Source organism: Sus scrofa, chromosome 2, assembly GCF_000003025.6.
Source record: "Sus scrofa isolate TJ Tabasco breed Duroc chromosome 2, Sscrofa11.1, whole genome shotgun sequence".
NCBI classification, from domain to species: Eukaryota; Metazoa; Chordata; class Mammalia; order Artiodactyla; family Suidae; genus Sus; species Sus scrofa.
In genome coordinates this window covers 28,180,697-28,202,388 of record NC_010444.4, presented here as the reverse complement: position 1 = coordinate 28,202,388, position 21,692 = coordinate 28,180,697, and the positions used below count along the sequence as shown (strand labels likewise).

The 21,692-nt window shown below is 34.8% G+C and overlaps 1 protein-coding gene across 1 annotated transcript in view; it reads right to left on the bottom strand.

Annotated features, from left to right (window-relative positions):
• The window catches only part of CCDC73 (coiled-coil domain containing 73), a 164,448-nt gene that overhangs the window by 55,706 nt on the left and 87,050 nt on the right, over positions 1 to 21,692 (bottom strand). Inside the window, exons 8-10 of the mRNA XM_021083216.1 lie at positions 9,757 to 9,795; positions 2,493 to 2,628; positions 2,170 to 2,249 (exon numbers count right to left, since the gene is read on the bottom strand). Of these exons, the coding sequence (XP_020938875.1) occupies positions 2,170 to 2,249; positions 2,493 to 2,628; positions 9,757 to 9,795 (255 nt within the window). The remainder of the gene's footprint in view (positions 1 to 2,169; positions 2,250 to 2,492; positions 2,629 to 9,756; positions 9,796 to 21,692) is intronic.

Here is a 21,692-nt window from a genome sequence, read left to right as displayed (position 1 = left end):
GCTGGAGATCAAAACCACTGCAACAGAAATAGGAATGCCTTTGACGGGCTCAATAGTAGACTGGACAAGGCTGAGGAAATAATCTGAGCTTGAGGATATGACAATAGAAATTCCAAAACTAAAAACAATGAGAAAAAAAGACTGAAAAAAACCATAAGAGAATATCCATAAACTGTGGGTCAGAGAGTGTAACATACACAAAGTGTAACATATTCTTAAGTACAAGAAAGAGAAGAATTAAAGGAAAAGAAGCAATATTTGAAGCAATGATGACTGAGATTTTCCCCAAATTAATTGCAGACACCAAACCACAGATCCAGGAAGCTCAAAGAAGACCAAGAAGGAAAAGTGACCAAAAAAAATTACATCCAGCCATACTACATTCAAACCTCAGAAAATCAAAGATAAATTTAAAATCTTAAAAGAAGCCAGCAGAGGGAAAAAAAAATCTTACCTACAAAGGAGCAGAGATAATTATTATCTCATTTTCCCTCAGAAACCATCCAAGCAAGAAGAGAGCAAGGTGAAATATGTAAAGTATTGAGAAAAACACTTCAAAATTCTGTGTCCTTTGAAATTATTCTTCAAAAGTGAAGGAGAAATTAACTTTTTCAAACAGAAACAGAGAATTTGACTGATGGTGCTGACTACAAACATGTGGTCAAAACAGGAAGCCAGAAAATATGGGAGCATTGATGCAATCCAAGTAGGAAAGCCTTACAAGAAGAGATGAATGGGTAAGTCTGGATCGGGAGGGACAAATGGATGACATTTTGCACACCAATAAATTAAATAACTATAAAGTAAGTGTAATTTATTAATAAATGTTTAAATGACACTCAGTAAATGCTGTTTTAGAGCGTTTATTGATTGTTGGTAAGAATGAGTACTTAACTCTCTCAGGGATAGGGAGGTAGTTCAAAGTAGTATTATTTCAGCTGGGGCTTAGAAAAGATTAGGAAAAGGAAATAAAAGGTCATTCTCTGTAGGGAAAAAAAAGGCCTTGCCTATTTGTCCTTCTCATATCATTCTCCCCTTGTATAAGTAGGGATATTTTTAGTTGTAAATTATGGAAAATGAAACTGGCCCTAACCAAACTGGATTAAATAATAGTGGGATTTATTAGCTCAGACAACTGAAAGACCTAAAGGTAGAGCAAGAGTAGGGTTGGTCCATCCAGGAACTCAAAAATGCCATCAAAGTATAGATTTCTTCATATCATAGCAATCTGGCATCCACATTGTCAGGTTCCTCTTTTTCAGTTTGTTATGATTGTAGGCTGCCTGCCAGCCACGGTAGGGATTACATTCTTTCTGGTTTATAACCACTAGCTGGTTTATAACCATAGCTAAAGTCATTTGTCCACTCCTTAACCAATGACTCTGGCCAGAGTAATAAAATATATTTATGGCCTTCTGCCAATTTCGGGTTCACCTCTAAAGCTGGAGGCATCAAAACAAAAATCTAGATGAGTTTAGGAAGAAAGGGATATAGATGCTTAGTAAGTAACCAATAAATGTCCAATGCACTGCACTCTTTCACTCAAAATGCTTGGACCATACCAGACTTTTTCTAGTCCTTCAAAGATACTAAACTCTTTCCTGTCTCAAGGCTTTTGCACATGCTATTCCCTTGCCTGAAACATTCTCTTCTTTCCCCAACCACTTCACCTCCTATGTAGTAAAGTCACCTTGATAATTTCATTGCATCCTTTATTATTTCTTCATATCATTTATAACAGTTTTAAATTATTTGATCTGTGTGATCACTTTATATATAATTCTTCTGTTGAACTATAAACCCCCAAAAGGCTGGCACATGTTTTATCTTCTTCATACTTGTATCCTCAGTGTCATACAGTACCAGTTAAATAAAGCCATTCAATGAATGAATGAATGGTGTTAATGAGATTAATATAGTGAATGCTTATTGGCTATTCATGTCATCATAAAAATGCATGCCACTGCTCACGAGTCAAAGAAATAATATTTAGAATGGGTTAGAACAAATTCATTCATTACATTTATTAAAATCATAACTCAAAGTTTATGAATCTGTATTTAAAACATTTATCTTTATACAAAAAAATTACCCAACTTTTCTAGTATTATCTCATAAAACTATTATAGACTAATTTTTACATAATACAATAAACTGGATCAATCATACCTTCTTTAAGGTGCATATTTCAGAGTCTTGCTTTTTATTTAAAGCTGAAAGTCTTTTGTTTAACTGTATTGCTTCCTGTACTGCAGCATGAAAGATTAGGAAAACATTATATTCAATGTACATTTTAAGGAAATATTACTAACATGGACAAGGAAAATAGCCTCAATGCAATGTATATAATTATTGCAGAATTTAATAATATTAAATAAACTGCCATTTTTTATTATTTCTAGTATCAGATAAGTTCAATTTATTCATTAATGAATAAGTCCATTTAAAACATTTCCTATTAAATATATAAATTTAAATAAGATACCACCTACCACTTTGTTCTAACTTTTCATGACTCTCTTTTACCAATCCAAATTGACCTGTTATTGTGGCATAGTATTTCTCAATTTCATTCAGTTGCTTCTGATGATCTTCTTTAGCCAGAAGATGTAACTGGACTTTTTGTTCCTATTTTGAAGAGTTATTTTAAATGTTATAGATATATAACACATACATACACACATTATTAAACATAATCAATTTTATTATTTTAAGTAACTATTGTTATTAACATAAATATGCCACGAAAAAGTACTCTTCCAGTACATCTTAGAGAGGAAATGTTAGGAGATATTTCTAAAACTAGTTAAAATTAAAGCTTTTTTCCTTCCTGTAACAAAATAGTCACTTAAGGTTATATTTCCTTTGTTTACAATTTCTTTTTCAAAAGCAATTGGTGTTTTAGCTATAGAAAAGTTAATTAGTCCAGTCCAGGACTAAGAAAGTGGGGGGAATATTATTAAAGCAATACTCTTGATAATTTAGGAAATAATTTTTTTCTCTAAATTTGCTGGCACAATTATAATGGGCATTATCAAAACTCAGGTGATTTCCCTGAGGTTAATTTTAATGAATATAGCACTTATCACTGCATTAAAAATGGAATCATGAGAACAATATCTGTCAGTGATAGGGAGGAAGTTTACTTAAGCTGGGAGACATAGTTGGTAATAATTAGACCTTATGTATAATACATGGACCAGCACTGCTTTCAGCTAAAAGAGCTTGTTTTACCATACTGAGAAAAATGACTTACATTTCAAAAAGAAATATTAAGCTAACATAATCAATAACACATTTCAAAAGTTTTGATCTTGAGTTAGTTAGTAGAATCATCCACAACTTTCATTTCCGCCACATACTTCAGCTTCTATTGAGAGGTATAAAGAAGAGTGGAGGCCCATGACCAGGCCCTAAGTAATTACTTTCTGAATAAACTGCTGTTGTCTCAGAGAGTTCCAACAGTGGCAGTTTGTTAGATTTGCCTGGCCTGCATCTATGGCCCTTATCAACAGTAACACAATTCCAAGCATTTACTTGAAATAATTCTTCATTACAATCTAATAGGACTAAAATTCAGGGGTCTTATTCTTCCCTAGTCAAGTGTAGGGCATATTATCCCAAATAAATCTATCCATTTCTACTTTCTTGGAATGTGAATCTGGAACAAAAGAGACTATAAAACTAAAGAAGTTCAGTGGTGATCCTATCCAGACTGATGTGAAACTTCTGCCCTGGGCTCCTACGACCTGCTTCGCAAACCCTGCAATTGCCCTAGTCCCTACTCATCTTCAAAATCATTCTGGACTCTGATTGTGAGTGCCTGCTCGTTAAGTTTCCCTTTGCATAAGTTAACCAGAGCCATTTTGTACTGTTTAACACCAAAGCACAGGCAGGTTAGTAGTGTGGTCAAAAGCTAGTCTGCCTATGTTTAATCCTGCCTCTACAATTTAGCTTCTGTGTGACCTTGGAAAAATTATCTCCCCTGTCTTTAAAATAGAGATTATAACAGTATCTCTCTCATAGGGTTGTTATACAGGTAAGACAAATTAACACACAGAAGACTAAGAACAGAGCCTGTCACAAAATAAGTACAATATAATATTTTGTTATTACTCCTCAAAAGATAAAAGTGCCTTCAAAAGCTTAATTAATTTTTATTTTGAATTGGAATAGCCCTCTTTAAGATTAATAAGGAAAACACATTACAATTTAAGTTGTACTTAACTACATTAACTTGGCAGATCTGGTGATAATCTTAACTTTTTCCAAAAACATTTTTAAATTATTTTAAGCAAAGTGATAATTTCTTTGGCAATGGTTGTGAAGGATCAGTTGAAACTTTCTTATTGCACTTCTATGAGCTTTTCAAATTCACTACTTAGTCATTTGAATTAAGTGTGCAGCAGTTATAAATTCAAACAAGTTGACAAGCGTACTTACCCTGAGATCTTATTGCCAACCTGGGCAGTCACTATTATCAACAGCTATGCAATAAATAATAATGACCCATAATCTGTTATTCTAAAATACTACTTAATTCCCTAATCCAGAGAATTATATTGCTTCCAACAGTTGTATAGAAACATAATACAATTCCACTGAACACTTGTCTAAAGATTTTTTTTTTCAGCTCAAGGAATTCTTTCAACTTTTAAATTCAAATCAATTTTTTTTTTTTTTTTTTTGGCTTTTTAGGGCCGCATCTGGGCTAGGGGTCAAATTGGGGCTGTAGCTGCTGGCCTACACCACAGCCACAACCACAGCAATGCTAGATCCAAGCTGCATCTGCAACCTACATGACAGCTAATGGCAACACTGGATCCTTAACCCACTGAGTGAGGCCAGGGATCGAACCGTGTCCTCATGGATATTCGTCAGATTCGTTACTGCTGAGCCACAACAGGAACTCCCTTCAAATCGATTTTTATATAGCCCTTATGAGAAAACTGTCCAATACATATTAACATATATTAATACTGTCAATGCCTGCAAAGTTATCTTGTTGACTAAAAATGCAGAAAGATCAAAGTGAGTTCATAGGTATTCACTACCTATACAGAGCTCTATACACATTAGAGTAGTTTGTGATATACTCTATTCCAACATCCTTTGCTTGAAACCAAAGTTGAATGGTTTCATTTGTTTCAATGACAGAATTGTGATTTTCAAATATATTAGCCTATTCAATGGCCATGATAAATGCTATAAAGACTTACAAATCATATGGGCACATATAGCTATAGCTCATTAGCCCATTCAGGCCCATATGGGACTGTTGATATATGAACCTAGTTGGCTGCCCTGATTCAGTTTTGATAATGAGAGTGAAGAGGGGAGTTTGCCACTAACTGCATGGCTGTCAGCAAATAGTTTAAATTCTTTGGGAAGCAACAACAAAAAGCAGATTGGTAACACCTGTTTAAGAAACCTAAGAACATTATAAAGAATAATACAAATAAATTTATGGTGTTATTATAACTTTAAAATTATATACTATACCATAATAAAGATTATTTTATTGAAATTACTAAGAAATAGCTAAATAGATAGTGTTTTCGCTCTTTTAACTTCTGTGAATTAGTTCAAGTTATTTTCTCTTTTATTCAATTTTACTACTAAATGCAAACCCTCTGTCCACAAAAAAACAGTGTCAGGATTCATTGTTTTCCAAATACATATGTACCTCATTTTAAACAAACAATCTTTGAAAATCAAGATTATAGCACATGCATAATTACGAGTAGGGTGTGTGTGTGCGTATGTGTGTGTGGTCTAAAACTTTACTTAGAAGCCTCTTCAGGCATTTAAAATAGGAATAACTTTATTTTTATCCTTTTGGGGCCACGCATGGCATACGGAGTTATAGGGCCAGGGATCAGATCTGAGCCACAGTTGCGACCTCAGCCACAGTTGCAACCCAAGCAGTGGCTGTGGTAATGCCAAATTCTTAACCCACTGCGCCAGGCTGGGGATCAAACCTGTGACCCTGGGCTCCCAAGACAGCACAAATCCCATTGCACCACAGTGGGAACTCCTAAATGGGAATAATTTTAAAATAACATTTACACACGACTCTTTAGAACTATATTTACTAACAGAAGGCACAGCTGCTTATTTCCTCCCTTTCTTATTACCTTATAGAGACTGATTTGAACACTTTTAGAAATAAAATTAATTTTCCTTAAAACAATTAGTTCATTATAAGTGAATTTTAGAGAAAAAGATTCAAAACCCCAAAACAAACTCATATATTCTTCATTTCTATTTTTGCAACTTTATATTTCTTCAATATGAACCCAAAATAAATTAATGGGTTATAAAACTCATTTTTTAAGAATCTATGGCATCTTTCTTAGGATACTTTCATTTTTCAGCCACAATATAAGGCATGCACTACTTAAAAAAACTGAAGTCACATATATTTTGTGTTTACAAGTGTACATAATATTATAATCATAAAGATTACTTCTAGAGAAGTCTTCAGTCTAAAAAAATGAATATTTTCTGAAAGAAAATATGAAGAAAACCTTCAAAACTGAAATTTTGTTTTAATTTAATTAAGAAAAATAAATCTTTACAACTTTTCCTTAGGGGAAAGTGATATACAAAAAAAGAAAATATAACTTAAGAGATGGTTGGCTAAGTTTTTACTTCATTCATTAAGCTCTATTAGCTGCTAAGTTATACAACATAGTCATCTGTACAGTAATCAGGGGAACACAACAGGAAGGATTTTTATTAATGACCAAGTCAGTTAATCTGATGTTCTATAGTTTATTTTTATCATATTTTATTGCATTATTTTTATTGGTAATGATTAATGTGATCATTTATTCAAGAGAATGTTTGGGTACTGTTAGAGATAAATAAATCTTTTTATTCATAATTGTGTTAATTTATCTAGAAACCTACCACCTCTACATGAACATCACCTTATTGAATTCCCACAAGCAGAAATTTACTAGTAGTTAATAAGAGCTCACCGACAGAAGATCATGAACTTCTTTAAAAGTGTCCTAATATTGGAGGAATTCCTGTGTGGCTCAGTGGAAATGAATCTGACTAGCATCCATGAGGACACAGGTTCAATCCCTGGCCTTGCTCAGTGAGTTAAGGATCCAGCATTGCTGCGAGCTGTGGTGTAGGTCACAGACATGGCTCGGATGCCACACTGCTGTGGCTATGGTGTAGGCTGGCAGCTGTGGCTCCAATTCAGCTCCTAGCCAGGGAACCTCCACAAGCCCTCCATGGCCCTAAAAAGACCAAAAAAAAAAGTGTCTTAATACTATTCTAAAAACTATTTCTTTAGGAACACTTTATCAATTGCTCCCCAAAGTCCTGCCTTGACACAAGTGACCATTTTGTTTCCTATCTTGCACAAAGAGTCATATAACATAGAAGAATAATATGCTGATTTGAATAAAATTAATTGAATATCATATAGTACTTTGAATAAAGAAAAGGTTATATGAGAATAGTGTAAAAATAATAATGTAAGAATATTTAGGCAAAAGATTATTTTTAACTTTCAAATCAATCATCTAAAATACATAAAGTATTCTGTCAGAATTGGCATTAAAATATTGTGTACATATAAATATGTAAAATTATTTTACTGGAAAGTGATTTATTTAATGCTCTGAATTGTCAGAAAAATATTGTTAACTACAATTCACTATTATTCTAGTAGGTTCTTAAGAGGCTAAATTCATAATAAGAAAATGCTCAAAAGTGACCAGAAACTGTAAGTATACTGCATGTTTCCATGTTTTCTTAATATTTTAAGTATCTGTTTGATGAAACTTTAAAGTGGAATAAAATAAAACACATTTTATGTTGCCTTTGATCTTTAACTTGTAGCTTTATCTCCCAGGTCAGAGGGTACATTATTCAATTTCACTATATTTTGTGTAAAACCACTGTAGCGTTGAAGATGACTTTCAGTACAAATGTCATGATACTTAAAGCTAAACCAGAATCTAGTTTTTCAGCTCCTTAATTAAAATCATAGTTTAAAATAGTGTGACAATATTATCTTTAGTCTTTCCAGTTGAACGGCAACAGAATTTTCACATCTTTTATTTAATCAGGCTTAGCAATCTTTCTATGGCCTATTTATTTTCTAACACACCAAAACATTTCAAGAAGCAAAATACTGACTTTATATTTTTGTGTAATGTCATAAGGAGTGATCTCTCATTTCTTACTTCTCATAGATATAACATATTAACCCCACTAAAAAATTAATTTTACTTGCCTTACGGTCTGCTCCAAAGAAGGAAGATTGAAATACATAAACCCACCCAAGAAGCCCTCTGAAAATAAAGTGAATATGGGAGAAATTTGCTCAATCAAAAATATAGAGAGGATACAATAGCCAAAATATGGAAACAACCTAAATGTCCATCAACAGAGGAGTGGATCAAGAAGATGTGGTACATATACACAATAGAATATTGCTCAGCCATTAAAAAGAATGAAATACCGGCATTTTTAGCAACATGGATGGACCTAGAAATTATCATGCTAAGTGAAGTCAGCCATACAATGAGACACCAACATCAAATGCTTTCACTGACATGTGGAATCTGAAAAAAGAACAGACTGAACTTCTTTGCAGAAGAGATGCTGACTCACAGACATTGAAAAACTTATGGTCTCCGGAAGAGACACTTTGGGGGGTGGGGGTGTGTGCTTGGGCTGTGGGATGGAAATCCTGTGAAATCAGATTTTTATGATCATTATACAATTACAGATGTGATAAATTCATTTGAGTAATAAAAAAAAAAGAGAGAGAGAGAGAGAGGAATTCCCTTCATGGTGCAGCAGAAACGAATCCGACTAGGAACCATGAGGTTTTGGGTTCGATCACTGGCCTCGTTCAGTGGGCTACAGATGCAGCTAGGATCTTGCATTGCTGTGGCTCTGGTATAGGCTGGCAGCTACAGCTCCAATTGGACCCCTAGCCTGGGAACCTCCATATGCCATAGCCGTGGCCCTAAAAAAAAAAAAAAAAAGAGAGAGAGAGAGAGAGAAAATTTTCTGAATCAAATAGGGATATATAGAGAGAATACCAAAGTAAATATTTCACAAAATGTTATGATGCAAAATGCAAATATTAATTTTTAATAAATTATAGAAGAGGAATGCACAACAAATAAACACTTGTTGAATGACAAAGGATGAGTACCATATCCCAGGTGTAATATTCAAATGCTACTTCATATTATTTCAACTTTTCAGGCTATAAGCAATAACTACATGTTTATAAAAATACCTAGAAAAGACATCATTAAAGTAAGGAGCTTCAGAGTTTTGTTGTTTTCACTTGTGATTCAATTTTTTTTTTTTTTTTTTTTTTGGCCACACTCAAGGCATGTGGAAATTCCCAGGGCAGGGATTGAACCCTAGCCACAGTTGCAGCCTGTGTCACAGCTGCAGCAACACCTTAACCCACTGTGCCAGAGGGGAACTTCCTATGGTTCGATTTTGATGTAAGACTTCTATTTATAATTTAGGAATTGTGTTAAATTCATTTTTTAATACGTAGACATATGTAATCTGAAAATAAATTTGTGAAATAAATTCATTCAAACTATATCTTAAACTATAATTCAGCCCTTTAAAGGGGATATTAATATCTGTTTTCAACTTTTTTTTTAACTATAAATTTCCCATTAATATTGACAAAAATATTGTGTACACTGTATACTATTCTGGGGTAGGTGGGTGTATATTTTGAAATTTCCTTACCATTTCACTCACTTTCTTCTGTAAAGAATATTCAGAAACCTTGAAAAAATAAAAGTTCTCATTAAAGTTCTTTAGTTAATTGCTACAAATTCCTCTTGATGTTAAAATCATATTCTATAAAATGTGATATTTATACTTTATGCACTAGTTTTTTCCAGTTTCATATTTTCAAAATGTTATTTACCATAACTTTCTTCCTTTAAAAAAATACATTCATTTATTGATTCAACATATAGTTATGGAACACCTACCACAGGCCAACCACTTTCCTAGGATCCTGAAATAGGACAGTGAATTAAACAAAGCCCATGTCCTTAACAAGCTTTCTATCTAGTGGGGGTGGTGGTAAACACATATAAATAAAAAGTACAGAAGTTAGAGAGTGACAACTACTATGGAGAAAAATAAAGCAAGAAGGACAGCAAGAGACTCTAGGAGAGTTTGCCACTTAATATTAGCTCTTCATTGAAGAAAATCTGAAAAAATACATTAAGCACAGGGGAAAAACATTGTTTCAAACAAATCATCTCACAACCCAGAAATAACAACACAAATTAATACAGCAGTACTTCCATATATTTTTCCATGTATTTATACTTTAAAAGCGAGTGGGGAGGGTAGAATAATAATATATGTACTATTTTGTAACTTACTTTTACTTAATATACAGTAAATACTTTTCTATCACAAATTAATCTACAAATTTTTAATGCCTACACAGTATTCCACTGTTTAACTTTATACCACAGTTTATCAAATCACTCTCATTTTTGTAGATTTACCTAAGAATTCTGAAATAAACATGTGGGATCAAGAAAACTCTGTAGTTATTCATTTCAGCAGAATAAATTACAAGAAGCAGAACTCCTAAGACTTGCTCATTTTTATAGACTTTTAACAATTCCAATTACACACATAGTCCTTCAGAGTGTGGACCAAGTTAAAGTCCAACTAGCCATGTATGCTTATTTTATTTAAACTCACCCAATATTTGCTAAAATCTAAACAAAAGTTCACTAATTACCTCATATTTCCTATGAAATAAATTTTTTAGCATACTGCCTTGAACAAGCTGATAATTTATCTCATTTTGGTGAAATGGATTATATGTCATTCATTTCTTCAACAAATACTGACTGCTTACTATAAGTACAGCACGAATGTAAACATTGGGGGTACAATATTAGACAAAAAAATCCTATCCAGATTAAAGTCTAGGGAATGTAGACAACAAGCAACATAAATAAGTTAAAATATATGGTCTATTATATATCAATAGACTCTAATAAAAATAATAAATTCAGGAAGGGGATTACATAGGATGGCCAGGAAAGTCCTGAGAGAGAAACTTTTGAGCAAACATTTGATAGAAATCGAGGAAGAATACTCCAGCAAGTGCAAAGGCCTTGAGGTGGGAAAATGTCTGGCATATTCAAGAACAGCAGGAAGCCCATGTGGTTGGAAGAGTTTAGTAAGCAAGGGGAAGAACAGAAAAGATGGGTTGAGAGAAGAGTAGGCGAAACGAGGAGAGGTAGGGCCAAATCACTGTAGGTCTTGTAGCACGTGATAATGATTTACACTGAATGAGACAGGAAGCCACTGAAGAGTTCCAAGCACAAATGTGACACAGCGTGACTTACTTTTTAGAAGGATCACTCTAAGTGAAAACTGAGGGAGAACAGAAGTGGAAGCAGGAAAAACGCTTAATAAATACTGCAATGCAGATGAAAGAAGATCATGAAAGAGGTCTAGGGTGTTAGTAATGGATGTAGTGAGAAGTGGTCGGATTCTGGATATACTCTTGAGGGAAAAGCTGAAAAAACTCTGCAGCAGGAAGAAGGGAGTTATAATTAACAAAAAAATAAAAGACAAGTGAGTTTTCAGGGGGAAGAGATTTTAGGAACTTAGTTTTGAGCACATCAAGTTTGAGATGTCTTTTAGACATCCAACAGTCAATCCAAGCTGGATTTGGGTCTGGAGATACACATTTGGAAGCCCTCTGCATGCAGATCTCATTTTAAAGAAATGAGACTGGACGAAATCAGAGTATTTTTTAAGGTATACAGACAAAACAAAACTAAAAAGGTAGAGGTCATTAAAAAAAAAAAGGGAAAAAAAGACAAAATTCAGAACACTTTCAATCTAATCTTGAATTTATTATCTGCTACTGTGACGGTTAATATGTCAACTTGGCTGGGCCAAGGGGTGCCCAGATTAAACATTATTTATGAGTGTGTCTGTGAGGGGTTTTCTAGATGAGATTAGCATTTGAAGCAGTGGACTCAATAAAGTAATTACCCTCTCCAATGTGAGTGGGCCTCATCCAATCTGTTGAGGACCTGAATAGAACAAAAGGCAGACAAAGGATGAAGTCACCCTGTTTTCTACCTGTCTGCCTGATTGAGCTGGAACACTGATTTTCACCTGCTTTTGAAATGGAATTTTTTTTTTTAGGGCCACGCCCATGGCATATGGAAGTGCCCAGGCCAGGGGTCTAATTGGAGCCGCAGCCTCTGGCCTATGCCACAGCAATACCAGATCCAAGTCACATTTGTGACCCACACCACAGCTCTCAGCAATGCCAGATCCTTAACCCACTGAGCGAGGCCAGGGATCCAACTTGCATCCTCATGGATCCTAGTCAGATTCATTTCCACTGAGTCACAGCAAGAACTCCCTGGACTGGAATTTACACCATGGATTCTCCTGTCTTTCAGGCCTTGGGATTCAGACTGGAATTATATCTCCAGCTTTCAGACAATAGATGATGTCATTTCTCTGCTTCCATAACTGTATGATTGTGTGAGCCAGTTCCTCGTAATAAATCTCTCTCTCTTTCTATCTATATATAAAAGAGAGGAGATACATACATACATATATATATATATATATATGTGTGTGTGTGTGTGTATCCCGTATACACATATATATATATATCCCATATCTCTCTCTCTAGCTCTGTCAATCTATCTAACTACCTACCTACCTATTTTATTGGTTTTGTTTAACTGGTGAATCCTCACTAATACAGCTACCATTAGCCAAAGATAAAACTGATACACATAGAACAAATTTACCAAATTCTTTCAGGTCACTGTTCTTCAAACATTGATGTCTCTGTATTTTACACTTTCTGAACCATGATTCACAGCTTATTTTATCAACACCTCTATAGAGGACTGCCCAACTTAAAAAACTGCCATGTACCTGCATTCTTATGACATACAAGTCAAATGTGAAAGTAACACAACTAGTTTGACATGAAATCTTTTTATGGATGTTCTATATATAATTATTTTTCATTGTGAAATCACATAAAATTGACTTATAATATCGATACAGAAAAAACTATACTAACATTAATGTATTAACTATAGAAGGCATTTCAAAGATAAAGCACATATAACTAGTTAGAGTTAACCCCTAACTTTATGGAAAACTATACAAAAAGTTGACTAAAAACTTTTGTTTAGAACAAATCTATTTTTCCATTTTTTCCATTAACTGGATATATATTATTTGGGGATAAAATCCTTTAAATACTACATTAAAAATACTTAACTTCTCCCCTTCCTGAATAATCCAGTCCCAAGTCCATTAGGTGGGGAATGAGATGAAGAGGTCATGGTGGCAGCATTCAGAACAGGTATCAGGCTGGAATGGGGGAAAGAGGATGTCCCCATGGGAGAAAGGTCAGTCTACTGTAAGGAGTCAAAAGGTGAACAGGATGCTCAGTGGGCAGTGTTGAAAAAAGAGCAACTCAGGTGTAAGAGTTGAAGCAGGGAAAAGGCACCCATGTCAGGAAGGAAGGAGCAACAGAATGATGGCCTGGTCATAAAACTAGGTAATTTATCAAATAAGTAAATACATTAAGAAGAAAGAATGTCTTATTTCTTACTGTAAGAGAAAAGAAATGTATAGTTTTGGGTTAGAATTGAAAGTAATGTGAATTTATATATAGACATATTGACATACATAGATAGAGAAAAACATAGTATAAATGAGTGTTTATATATTTGTGTGTATATAAATACATACACTAAATCCTCTAGCTCTGTCCACTGAGAGGATCTGAGACCAGTGACACCCCAATAGTAGTGAGTGTAATAGTGTCCAGATCCTAGTGTCTGAATCACCAAGTGCATTTTCCACTAAGAGGAACCAGGGAAACATGGAGAAATGTTTTATTCCAGGCAAGGTTAGGTAAACTATAATGTGATCCCTGGCACATTTTGTTTTCACCTAAGAGCAGGAAAATGCTAAAAGAATGATGAAGACATGTCGAAAAGACTCAGAAATCAGCCTGAATGGACCCCCAATTGGCCAAACTAATGGTATTGAGCATCAAAATAAATAATGACAGTCATAGCTTTTAATCCATTAATAAAGTTAGAACTATGAGCCTATAACAATATTAATTAAATGGTAAGAAATAGAACATTTATATAACTTCAAAATACCTATAAAATACCCTGATTAGAAAGAGGAAAAGAGGGAGTTACTACTGTGGCACAGTGGGTTAATCATCCAGTTGTGGTCTCTGTGGTGGCAAGGGTTCGATCTCTGGCCCAGTGTAGTAGATTAAGGATCCAGCACTGCCACAGCTGTGGTATAGGTCACAGCTGCAGCTTGAATTTTATCCCTGGCCCAGGAACTTCCACATGCCACAGGTGAAGCCAAAAAAGATTTTTAAAAAGAAGAAAAAAAGAAAGGAGGAAAAGAGTAACTTTCCAGTGGAGAAACTTGTCAGATACTACCTTAAGGATCAAAGTGAACATTACCAATAGTAAGACAAACTGAAATCATCAGCTATTTGATAGGATTCAATTATAGGAATAAGGCCTTATTTCTATAATATTCCCGCCAAAAATGCATACATTAACTCTATTCATGAGGAAATATCATACAAACAGAAATTGAGGGACATTCTACAAAAGAACTGGTCTGTAATCTTCAAGAGTTTCAAAGTCATAAAAATCAAGCAAAGACTGGGGAAGTGTTCTAGAATGAAAGAGATTAAAGAGATATGACACCGAAGCTCAGCATAAGATTCTAAACTGGATCCTTTTTCTATAAAAGCCCTTGTTAGGACAACTGGTAAAAACTGAATGAGGCATGAGAATTAGATTGCAATGATGTATCAGTGTTAACTTCCTGATTTTGATGGTTGTGATACAGTTTTGTAGGAGAATGTCCTTGCTTGTAAGAAAGATATTACAGTATTTGGGGTGATAGGGCATCAGATTGGCATATTACTTTTAAATCACTTAGGAAAATTAATTCTTTGTATTGTATTTCTAACATCTCTGTAAATTTATGATCTCTAAACTACAAAATTATCCAAATGTCAAAGAATTCCTTATACATAAATGTACACAGCCAAAGCTCCAGGAATTTAGTTCCCTTTTATCACTGTGGTTAGGTAAGGCCTAAAAAGTTAAGGATTCAGTAATAGAAACAATACATTATACACTAAATAGGCTTCAGTTCTATGAAAGGAATTAATGTCTTAATTTATAATTCAGTAAGTTTAAAATTTGATAACATGGTATCACAGAGCATTAGAGCTGAAAATCTTAGAGGTCATCTATCCCATTACTCCCAATCCAGTTTTTACCACCTTGTATCTATGCTCTCTTTATTCATGCCTCTTCTGGAAGGTGAATAAAGACCTTTCCCAAACTTTTTTATTCTGCTATCCAGAGTAGAGAAAGTGGATGTGTTTTTGCTTTACAAAATGTTCTTGTGTGGGAAATGCTGGTGTATGTCAATTTCCTCATTTACCTAAAGGAAAACTGAGGCTCAGGAAGACAAAGAGTCTTACCACAGGACTATATAATAAGTCGTTAACAGGCACAAACAATTTACTTAAAATCTACAGGACACTCATCAAAATCTATTTAGCCCTCTGCGCATATTGTTTATACAAACAATTTAATTTCTCAGGTAACTTAGATATAATCAGGTTGCTCTGTTATATCCAACCCCTTCAAAATCAGGTAACAAAGTACCACTTTAAATAGAAATTAAACATACTCAAAGAATCCATTAAAGCAAAATAATTAAGTTTTTGGTGTGTCATGGAGTTGTGTGTGTTCATTTTGTTTTGGAATTCAAGAAGAAACAGTCACTTGGCTATAACCTTTTCAAGAAAAGGAACTACCTAATTTCTTATTCCTGCTATGTAGCACATGGTAGGCATGGCCTTATGAAAGGAAAAAAGTTGCAACCTAAGTAAAAGAGGGAGGGATTTTGCTACATGATGGTTAAGAGGCTGAGGGCTTCCTTTACCTAGGAGATTTATATCAGATCCATAAGTGAACAGGAACTTTGTTTCTTTAACTTGAGGGGGAAACACTAGAAACATCTTCATTGTTCTACACTGTTTGTATAGCATGTTCAGCAGACCCTGAAGTAACATACACATCACCTGTACTATGTCACAGGTTGAACAAAGCAAAACAAATCCTACAGCTCTTTCACAGAGGGTCAGCCATATGAAGAAATGTCTTTTGCTTTGAAAATACTCATTACATTAACCAGATAATTAAACATGCATGAGTGGCATCAAATAAAGCAATTTATGAAAAAGTGCTAAAAGAACAAAGCACTTTTAACAAAAATGACATATTTTTAGTAGGAAAAAAAATAATAATTTTCCTAAGATTTATCCATAAATAAGAGATAAGTTATACCTAATTCAAGACACTGTAAGAAAACACATCAGGAGTTCTCATAGTGGCTCAGTGGTTAACAAACCCGACTGGTAACCATGAGGTTGCGGGTTCGATCCCTGGCCTTGCTCAGTGGGTTAAGGATCCAGTGTTGCTGTGAGCTGTGGTGTAGTTTGCAGACATGGCTCGGATCCCAAGCTGTGAGCAGTGGTCTAGGCCAGCAGCTGTAGCTCTGATTGGACCCCTAGCTTGGGAACCTCCATATGCTGTAGGTGCGGCCCTAAAAAGACAATAAAAAAAAAAAAAGAAAAAAGAAAACACATCAGTGAGTCTTTTATAATAGTTATAATGGTAATTTCTATTTATTCAATTATAAGAACTATTTTTTAATTTCTCTAAATAGTAAGAAAAAAGTTTAGGAGTTCCCTGGTGGCTTAGTGGGCTAAGGATCCAGCATTGTCAATGCTGTGGCTTGGGTAGCTGCAGTGGGGCAAGTTCAGTCCCTTGGGAATTCGTGCTGCAGGCAAGGCCAAAAGGAAAAAAGAAACAAGAAAAAAATTTACCTACAGGGGTCATTTTGAACTGGATATCTGAGGTATGATAAGAACCACTAAACTTTATAACTATATAAACTTTAAATAGTAGACTTAATCCTCTATTTATCTTCCATCAACTGGGTATCACCATCAACTTCATCTTAACTACACCTTTACTTTTTTATCAACAAGGTTAGTAACATTTAAGTTTTGTTCTGTGACCATAATTGTCTTCTCCACTTTGCTTATGGGTTGATTCTAAAAAATGGAAGTCAACAGTGTTTATGTTATTACAATTAACGTAGATATTGTTTAATGCAGAGCCAAATAGGGTGTTAATACTACATTTCCTCCTCTATTAGTTCTGTATATTACGTGAAGGATGATTTTACTACAGTCAGGACCTAAATATCTTCTCTCTTCCTATAATCCATAAATTGCCCCAAGCCATCCCAGATTTTAATGTACTTTATGCCTTAGAGTAATCTGTTTTCTCTGGAGTTTCTAATCACTTTCTGCCTTTCATCTTGAAACAAGATACAAGGATTCTTTACTATATCATTAATATTGTCCAGCCTCTTATTCATCCAATCTGAGGCACAAAATCCATGCATTTCTTTTTAGTGAAAACATTCTTCTTGGAACTCACTGACATTTTATTTAATTTTTATTTAGTTTGGTACATTGAAGTAACAAAAGAAATTCAAAATAAAAATTGCTTAATATATCAAAAGAGAATTTAAATAATGTTAAGACAACTGAATAACAATCTGAAAAATATAGACTTAGCTTCATCTCATAACTGCTACAAAGATAAACTTCAAATGATCAAAGATTCAATATAAAATTTGAGTACATAGATGTAATAAAAGAAAGCAAGGGCAAGTCCTTTTGTAACTTTGGAGATGTGAATGCCTTTCTAACCATGACAAACTCCAAAACCCATGAAAGAAAAATAAATAATTTATAGCAAATATTAAACAAAAAACCAAATGAACAAAATCAAAATACAAATGGCAAACTGTAAAAACCATCTGAAGGCCACAGCACAAACATAAAGGGCTTATTTCTAAGAAATATAAAGAATTCATGGGAGTGATACCAGAAAGATATCAGGAGGTCCCAGCTCTTCTCCTTCCCCCTTTCCTGCCAACACACATACATGATTTAACAAGTACCTACGAATATGGAAGAGCTCTGTAGTACGATTAAGAAGCTACAGCAACCCAGTAGAGCACCAAAAAACAAGGATATCTGAACAGAAAAGTATTTCACCTGTGCCATTCCATCCTCTAGGTTCACGCACTAGCTTAGAACCAAAATAAATGCCCTCAGCCACAACTTCCCCCCTGTGGGAAAAAAGTAGAGCAGGAAGACATCAGTAGCCTTTACTACCAAGGACTTCAGCAGCCCTCATCACTACTGTGGACACCAGCAACCTTCATCGCCAAGAACCCTCACAATCTTTGCTAATGTCTAAACCTACCCAAACTAATGGAGCTGTCTGGAGCTCAGGCCACTGCGCCCTTTCTTGGAGCCAGAGGCACCACTGCTTCCCCACAAAGCCAGAGCTGCTAGACCTAGCACGACATGTGGCACCACTGCATACCACATCCAGCCAGCATCCTCCACCCACCAGTAGGTCAAGTTTTATACCTGCCAGAGCTAGTCCAAAAACTCTGAAAGAGATCACTTCTTCAAATGCATAAACACCAACAAAAGCCTAAAAGGTATACCAAAAAATTCAAGGAAACATGACGCCACCAAAGGAACATTATAAATTTCCAGTAACTGACCCCAAAGAAATGGAGATCTGTGAACTACCTGACAAAGAATCAAAATAATTATTTTAGAGAAGTTCAACCAATCACAATACAGACAGAAAACTCAACAAAATCAGGAAAATAATACATGAATAAAATCAGAAGTTCAATGAAGAGACAGAAATCAAAAGAACCAAAAAGAAATTCTAGAGCTTAAAAATACAATGAATGAAATGAAAAAGGTAATAGTTTCAATAGCACAATCAAACAGAAGGGGAAAAAACAGTGAACCCAAAGCTCAAAGACAGATTATTTTAAACTATCCAGTCAGAAAAGGAAAGAGAGTGAATAAAGCCTCTAAGATTTATAGAACACCATCAAAAGATAAAGACACAATTTTTAAAACCCACAGGTTCATTGCAGCACTATTCACAATAGCCAGGACATGGAAACAACCCAAAGGTCCATCAACAGATGATTGGATTAGGAAAATGTGGTATATATACACAATGGAATACTACTCAGCCATAAAAAAGAATGACATAATGCCATTTGCAGCAACATGGATGGAACTAAAGACTCTCATACTGAATGAAATTAGTCAGAAAGACAAAGACAAATACCATATGATATCACTTATAACTGGAATCTAATATCCAGCACAAATGAACATCTCCACAGAAAAGAAAATCATGGACTTGGAGAATAGACTTGTGGCTGCCCGACTGGAGAGGGAGGGAGTGGGAGGGATCAGGAGCTTGGGGTTATTAGATACAACTTAGAATAGATATACAAGGAGATTCTGCTGAGTAGCATTGAGAACTATGTCTAGATACTCATATTGCAACAGAACAAAGGGTGGGGAAAAAAATGTATACATGTAAGAGTAACTTGATCCCCATGCTGCACAGCAGGAAAAAAAAATAAATTAATTAATTAAATTCACTATAAAAAATCAAATAACAAAAGATAAGGAGGAGTGATGTAAAAAACAACTAAATCAGAAAGCAATCAAGAAAAATGACAACAGTAACTATACACCTATCAATAATTACTTTAAATGTAATTAAACTCTCCATTAAAAAGGCATAGAGTGGCTAAATGAATAAAAAACAAGGTCCAGCGATATAATTCTATAAGAGATTTACTGTAGAAGGACACACATAGACTGAAAGTAAAGGGATGAAAAAAATATGCCAGAGTAACCAAAAGAAAGTAGGAGTGGCTAAACTTAGATAAGGTCAAAACTGCCTCTAGAGACAAAGAAGGTCATTATACCATGCTAAAGAGTCAATTCAACAGGAAGATATAACAAATATATATGCATCCAGTATCAGAGCACTTGAATATACAAAGCAAATAGCATGTCTGAATAGAGAAATAGACAAAAATACAAAAATAGTAGGAGACTTCAATATCCTTTCAATAAGAGAACATCCATATAGAACATCAATAAAGAAATAGTTGACTTGAACATCACTACAGATTAAATGGACCTAACAGATATGTACAGAATTTTCCACCCAACAAAAGAGCACTTTCTTCTCAAGCATAGACAGAACAGTCTCCAGGATAGATCATATGTTTATTATATGGTCTATCCCAGAAAAGTCAACTTTTATGTGATAGGGCACCAAAATATTTTAAATTTAAGAAGATCAAAATCATTCCAAGTATATTCTCTGCCCACAGTGTAATAAAATTAGAAATCAACAACAGTAAGAAAACAGGAAAATTCACAAATGCATAGAAACTAAACAAACAAACTCTTGAATATTCATTGTGTTTTTTTTTTAAAGGAGAATTTTTAAAGTATCTGAGGACAAATGAAAATAGCACAACATACCAAAACTTAAGTGGTGCACCAAAAGCAATACTAATAGGAAATTTCATAGTAATAAATGCCTACAAAAACAATTGAAAAAATTAACAAAATTAAGAGTTGACTTTTTGGAAGAATAAGCAAAACTGACAAACCCTTAGCTGGACTAAAAAAAAAGAGAGAAGACTTAAATAAGTAAAATTATATGAAAAAGGAGACATTACAATGTATGCCTCAGAAATAAAAAGGATCATAAAAGACTATTATGAACAATTACATGCCAACAAATCAGGTAATTTAGAAAACATTAATAAATTCCTAAAGACACACAACCTACAAAAACTGCAGACAAAATAGAAAGCTTGAACATACCAATAGCAAATAAGGATACTTTAAAATTTCCCAGCAAAGAAAAGCCCAGGACTAGATGGCTTCATGGATGAATTCTACCAAATATTCAAAGAAGATTTAATACAAATCCCTTAAAAAAAAGAAAAAAGAAAAAAATTGGAGTTCCCATTGTGGCGCAGCAGAAACAAATCCAACTAGGAACCATGAGGTTGCAGGTTCAATCCCTGGCCTCCCTCAGTGGGTTAGGGAATCTGGCATTGCTATGAGCTGTGGTGTAGGTCACAGGTGTGGCTCAGATCTGGTGTTGCTGTGGCTCTGGCACAGGCCAGCAGCTACAGCTCTGATTAGACCCCTAGCCTGGGAACCTCCATAGGCTGTGGGTGTGGCCCTAAAAAGACAAACAAATAAACAAACAAACAAAAAACACCCCACGAATCCTTCTTAAATTCTTCCAAGATACAGAACGGAGCATGCTTCCAATCTCATTTTATGAGGCCAGGGTCATTCTGACAACAAAACCTGACAAAGATACTAAAAGAAAAGAACACTGCAGGCCAGGACTTCCCACCATGGCACAGTGGGTTAAGAATCGACTGCTGGAGTTCCCATCGTGGCTCAGTAGTTAATGAATCCGACTAGGAACCATGAGGATGTGGGTTCGATCCCAGGCCTCGCTCAGTGGGTTGAGGATCCAGCATTGCCCGTGAGCTGTGGTTTAGGCTGCAGACGCAGCTTGGATCCCATGCTGCTGTGGCTGTGGTGTAGGCCAGCGCTACAGGTCCAATTAGGC